Source organism: Phaethon aethereus, assembly GCF_964289735.1.
Source record: "Phaethon aethereus genome assembly, chromosome: 1".
Taxonomy (NCBI): domain Eukaryota; kingdom Metazoa; phylum Chordata; class Aves; order Phaethontiformes; family Phaethontidae; genus Phaethon; species Phaethon aethereus.
This window is the reverse complement of record NC_138575.1, coordinates 222,895,181-222,900,404: the sequence shown is the minus strand read 5'-3', so window position 1 is coordinate 222,900,404 and position 5,224 is coordinate 222,895,181. Positions and strand designations below refer to the sequence as shown.

General features: G+C 65.7%; 1 protein-coding gene across 1 annotated transcript; it reads right to left on the bottom strand.

Moving 5' to 3' along the window:
• Positions 1-230: 230 nt before the first annotated feature.
• LOC309417000 (erythroblast NAD(P)(+)--arginine ADP-ribosyltransferase-like) lies at positions 231-4,663 on the bottom strand. The gene is given in 2 exon segments (XM_082014388.1): positions 231-3,236; positions 3,238-4,663. Coding segments are annotated over 2 exon segments (1,212 nt in total). The 5' UTR covers positions 4,050-4,663; the 3' UTR covers positions 231-2,836.
• Positions 4,664-5,224: the final 561 nt, after the last annotated feature.

Sequence of the window (5,224 nt, the reverse complement as noted above, 5' to 3'; positions counted from 1 at the left end):
AGCGTTGATCTGCTGGAGGCTGGGAGGGCTCTGCAGAGGGATCTGGACAAGCTGGATGGATGGACTGAGGTCAGCTGTATGAGGTTCAATATGGCCAAGTGCTGCGTCCAGCACTTGGGTCACAACAACCCCGTGCAACGCTCCAGGCTTGGGGAGGAGTGGCTGGAGAGCTGCCCAGCGGAAAAGGACCTGGGGGAGCTGGTTGACAGCCGGCTGAACATGATCCGGCAGTGTGCCCAGGTGGCCAAGAAGGCCAATAGCATCCTGGCCTGTATCAGAAATAGTGTGGCCAGGAGGAGTAAGGCAGTGATCGTACCCCTGTACTTGGCACTGGTGAGGCTGCACCTCGAATCCTGTGTTCAGTGTTGGGTCCGTCATGACAAGAAGGACGTTGAGGTGCTGGAGCATGTCCAGAGAAGGGCAACGAACCTGGTGAGGCGTCTGGAGAGCAAGTGTTATGAGGAGTGGCTGAGGGAACTGGGGTTGGTCAGTCTGGAGAAGAGGAGGCTGAGGGGAGACCTCATCGCTCTCTACAAGCGCTGGCTGCCCCATGGCTGAGCCCCGAGCGAAGCCCCGCCTCGGTTCCTGGGGGTTTTTCTCCTTCACCCCTTGGAGCTGGGGGGCTGCGTCGTGGGACACCCTGGGGCCGCCCCCACGCACCCAAGGGCTCCCCCACCCCAGCACAGGTGCTCGGTGCCCGGGGGGCTTCACCCGCACCTCTCTCCCCCACAGCCTGCCGTGCCCCTTGGTGACCCCGCTGGCCCCAAGCCCCCCGCTCGCCAGTGCTGCCAGCACCCCAGGGCAAGGCCGGCTCAGCGCCCACGCGAGGGACACGGGGTGCCCACGGCTGCTTGCCCGCGGGCATGGGGGAGATATGGGGCAGGGTGGGGACACACGGGGTGCAGCGAGGCTGGTCATGGGCGGTCCCCCGATGTGGACGAGCGTGTGGGCACATGGAGATGTGGGGTGCCGCCTTGGGCGCAAGGGGCCAGGGGCACGTCCTGGGGGGGCTGGGGGACACAGTGCGGTGGCGGTTGCGCCCAGCCGGCGGGGCCGGGGCTGAGGGCAGCTCCAGTGAGTCACGGCACTGCCCCCGCCGCCCCCTCAGGCCGCCCCATAAAGCGCTGCTGCCCCAAGTGTCACCGCCCCATGGCACAGCCCCACGTCTGCCGGCCCCACTGTACGTGGGGGCTCCCAGCACCCCGAGCCGGGAGTGCTGCCCGGGCCACCCGCCTGACCTGGCTGCGCCGGCTCTGGACCTCAGGGCTTATTAAAGCACATCAAGGCTGCCCGGTGTCACCTGTGTCCTGGGGATGGGGCCACCCCTGGGTGCAGAGGGCACCCGTGGGGTGAGGAGGGAGGAAGAGGAGGCAGCCCTGGTTGCCTGCGAAGAGCAGGATCCGTTCCTGACCTCCTCCCTGCCCAGCAAGGGGCTGCAGAGCCCCGGACAGCCCTGGTCCTGCCCTGGGGGTGCCTGGCCCCATGGCTGCGCCCTGCCCCGGAGGAGGAGGAGGAAGAGGAGGAGGAGAGTGGGGACCCTGGCGCTCGGGGACCCCTACAGAGCTGGGCCCATCGTGTACCCCTCTGCACCCGCCCAGCACAGCGCTGCTGAGCCCCATGTGCTGCTCCGTGGGGCAGCCCCCCACCCATCTTGTCCTGGAAGTGTCCTGCTCCCGGGCACTGGGGCTGGGGTGGCTGGTGCCAGCCCCCTTCCTGCTCCCTTGGGCGCTGGGAGGAGATGCTGGGAGGACACCCACGCGAGACCCCTTGAGCAGGACCCGGGGCGTCGGCCGATGTTTTGGGGGATGCTCTGGATGCGAGAGGGCTGGGGATGTGGGGAGGTTGGAGGAGACCCTGCCTGCAGCCTCCCCGAGCTGCCCCCAGCCCAGGGAGCCGCAGGAAGCCCGCAGAGACACCCCGGTTCCACAGCGAGCCTTTATTCCTCCAGGAGCCAGGGGAAGGCGAGTGGCCGGCTAGGCAGGGACACCCCCAAAAGCGGCCCTGCTGCGCCCCTCTGGTCCCCGTCAGTGCCAGCCCCTGTCCCTGGGGCAGCCCCTCACAGACCCCACGCTCAGCTGCACCCAAAAGCCCCATCCACGGCTCTGCCAAAGGCCTCATCCAGGCTCCGCTGCTGCCCCGGCACTGCTGACACGTCCCAGGGCCGGTGGCACCATGGCAGGGCTGAGCTGGGCACAGGCGGCCGCCATGCGGGACCCTGCAGTGGGGCTGTCCCCATAGCCCCAGCCCCTCCTGCTGCTCTGTCCCGTCCCATCGTCTCGGTGAAGCTGGTGGCTCCTATTCCTGGCGCCTTTTCCTCGCCATGGTGCCGTGACTGCGGTGCTGTTGTGGCTCAGGGGCCCCTGGCAGCTGCTGCCAGGGCCACGGCTGCCAGGAGGAGCCCCCCGAGGAGCGGGGGGTCCTGGCGGACGCTCCTGCCTGGGAGTGCCAGAGGGGGGGAGTGAGGGGCAGACAGGGGGCAGGGGGCTCAGCCAGGGTCACCCCCGAGCTGCAGCGGGGGCTCTCGGCTCACCTGCACTGAAGACGCACGGCCGGCTCTTGCATCTCTTCTCTGCCAAAGAAACCAACTCTGTTTGCACGGCTGCTGCACGCTCTGCGCCGCGGCCCAGCTGTGCCATGCTGTGCCGTGCTGTGCTGTGCCGTGCTCTGCTCTGCCATGCCGTGCTCTGCTGTGCTGTGCGTATGACAACATGCCGTGCTGTGCTGTGCCATGCTGTGCCGTGCCAGGCTGTGCCGTGCTGTGCCGTGCCATGCTATGCCATGTTGTGCTGTGCTGCATCATGCCATGCCACACCGTGCTGAGCAGTGCTGTCCTGCATCACACCATGCTGTGCCATACCGTACCGTGCCATGCCGTGTTGTGTTTTGCTGCAGAGGGTCCCCATTGCAAATGCTGGGGGAGAGCGGCTGGGAGACAGGCAAGGACACGCACCTGAAGGCAACCTCCCCCCCATGGCCCTCCCCATGGTCCCAATCCCCACTTCCTGGTGGAGCTGGTGGGACAGGGCCACCCCACGCCCCCCTTCCCCAGCACCCCAATGGAGGGGACGTCACCTTCCACCAACTCGCAGTTGTCGGTGCTGAGCACGGTCTGGGAGCGGAGGTGGATGAAGGCTCTGTCCCCATCGCGGGTGATGTTGGTGACCTCAAAGCTCTCGTAGGGCGGGATGAGGACCTCCTCCTCCTCAGGGAAGAAGGAGAAGTCCCTGATGGAGACAGTAGCAGGTCTCCACTGAGAAGAAGGTGTCCCGGCCGAAGGGCAGGGTGCTCTCGTTCCGGAGGGAGGCGGAGGTGAAGTGGCCGAAGCGGATGGATTGGTGGCGCTGGGCATTGAAGCAGATGCCCCGGACACCCCGGTAGACACGGTGGCAGCGATGGGGCTGGGCGTCCTGCAGGGCACGCAGGGCCTCGCTCAGGAGGAAATGCAGCGCCTTGAAGTGGAAGGCACCCAGGTATTCACCGCGGGAGCGCCCGGCCTCACGCACGGCTGCGTTGAATGCCTGGTGCAGGGGACCCTGCAGGGTGTACGCCAGGAGGGCGACCGCCTGCTCCGGCCGCAGCGCCGGTGACTGGGGCAAGCATCCCCTCCGGCTCCGCCATTCAGCGGCGGCGAATGTCCACGCCTGAGCGTAGACACTGTTGTTGGCAAACTCGGTGCGGTTGAGGTCTCCCAGCTCCTCCTCCATCATGCGGCTGCAGCCCCGGTACTGGTCGTCGAAGGAGGTGGGGGCCATGTCCAGTGCCACCTCCTTGACGGGGGCGAGGTCTCGCCGGTGCGGGGAGCTGCCGGCGGCCAGCGTCCCGGCCAGCAGCACCAAACGCAGCACCAGATGCTCCATGTCAGGCAGAGGCGCCCCAGGGGAAGCCCCTGGCTGCCGCAGTGCCGTGGGCAGGGAGGCAGCCGGTTCCTCCGCAGGTGGCTGGGGAGGTGGGGGAGCGAGAGCAGGGTCAGCTCCAGGATGGCGGCGGGGCCTGGGAGGGGGCTGCAGAGAGCAGCAGGGCAGGCTGGAGGAATGCACCCACCATTGCATCCCTGGCCAGGGGCACCCCGCTCGGCAAACCTCTCGGCACCGGCCGAGACCCCGATGCCGTTACTCGTGTTAAATGCTGCCGACAGGCGGGCGTCCCCGGCGCCTGGCCCCACGGCCCCCGCAGCCCACAGGACTGCAGCATTCCCCGCTGGGAGCAAACCCCCCAGGATCCCCACAGTGTTACCTGTGCCCCACGGTGGGCGCGGGGTCGGGGTGCTGCTCCCCAACTCCCGTGGCACCCAGCCTCTTGGCGCCTGCCCGCTGCCGGCAGGAGAGGCGAGAAGCGTCCGCTCTTTCTTTTTATAGCAGCCCTGGCCGGGATTGCTCGGGCCTGGATCCAGACCCCACCTCTGTCCTCCTGGTTAATTTTACCGTCCCCTGCCCCAAGCGCCCAGAGCAGCCGCTGCCCCCTCCCGCCGTGCTGCGCGGCTGCGGGGGACGGTCAGGAAACCCCCGTGGGATAAATTGCCTTTGCTATAACCTGGGTGCAGGTGCTGTCCCGCTGGGGGCTCTGCCTTTTCCTGCAGGAGCCGCCGCCGGATCAGGCCCCGCCGACCCGGGACGCAGTGCTTGCACTGACCCCGCACCGTCACGCTGCTGAGGACGGGGCAGGTTGTGGCACGTGTGGCGTGGAGGTGTCAGTGGCGCTGGCGGGGGCATCCACGGCGGGTCAGCCCAAAGACCAAAACCTGGTCTTTTTGTTGCTATGGAGGAAACGAAGCTTCACAGGGAAAAAAAGTTTTAATTTTGGTAAATCAGTTACACGAGGTCTTCTTGGAGGAATGTTACATTTGAACCACATTTTCCTTTCAAAGCCAGCCTTTGAAGCTTGGTCGAGGAAAGAAGCAAACAGATTGATGTCTCCTAGTGCTGTACAGGGAGATCACACTGACTCTGTGGCCACTACACAGAGCGAGACACAAAACCTTCATGTGCGCAGACGGCTCCCAGGCACGATTATAGCCCTACCCGATTGCTCCGTCACGCTTTTCGGTGTGTCTTTTGCTCTTGCTTGAGCAAAGACTCCTACTGGTGGCAAACTACTGTCAACGAGGCCAACGGCTTCGTGCCCTACATTAGGACCCAGATCCCTCCAAGGAATGAAGAGGGGAAAAAGAAAATAATTTGTAGCATTAGGGAGAGAAATACACGGCAATTTTGTTGGGTTACTGGTT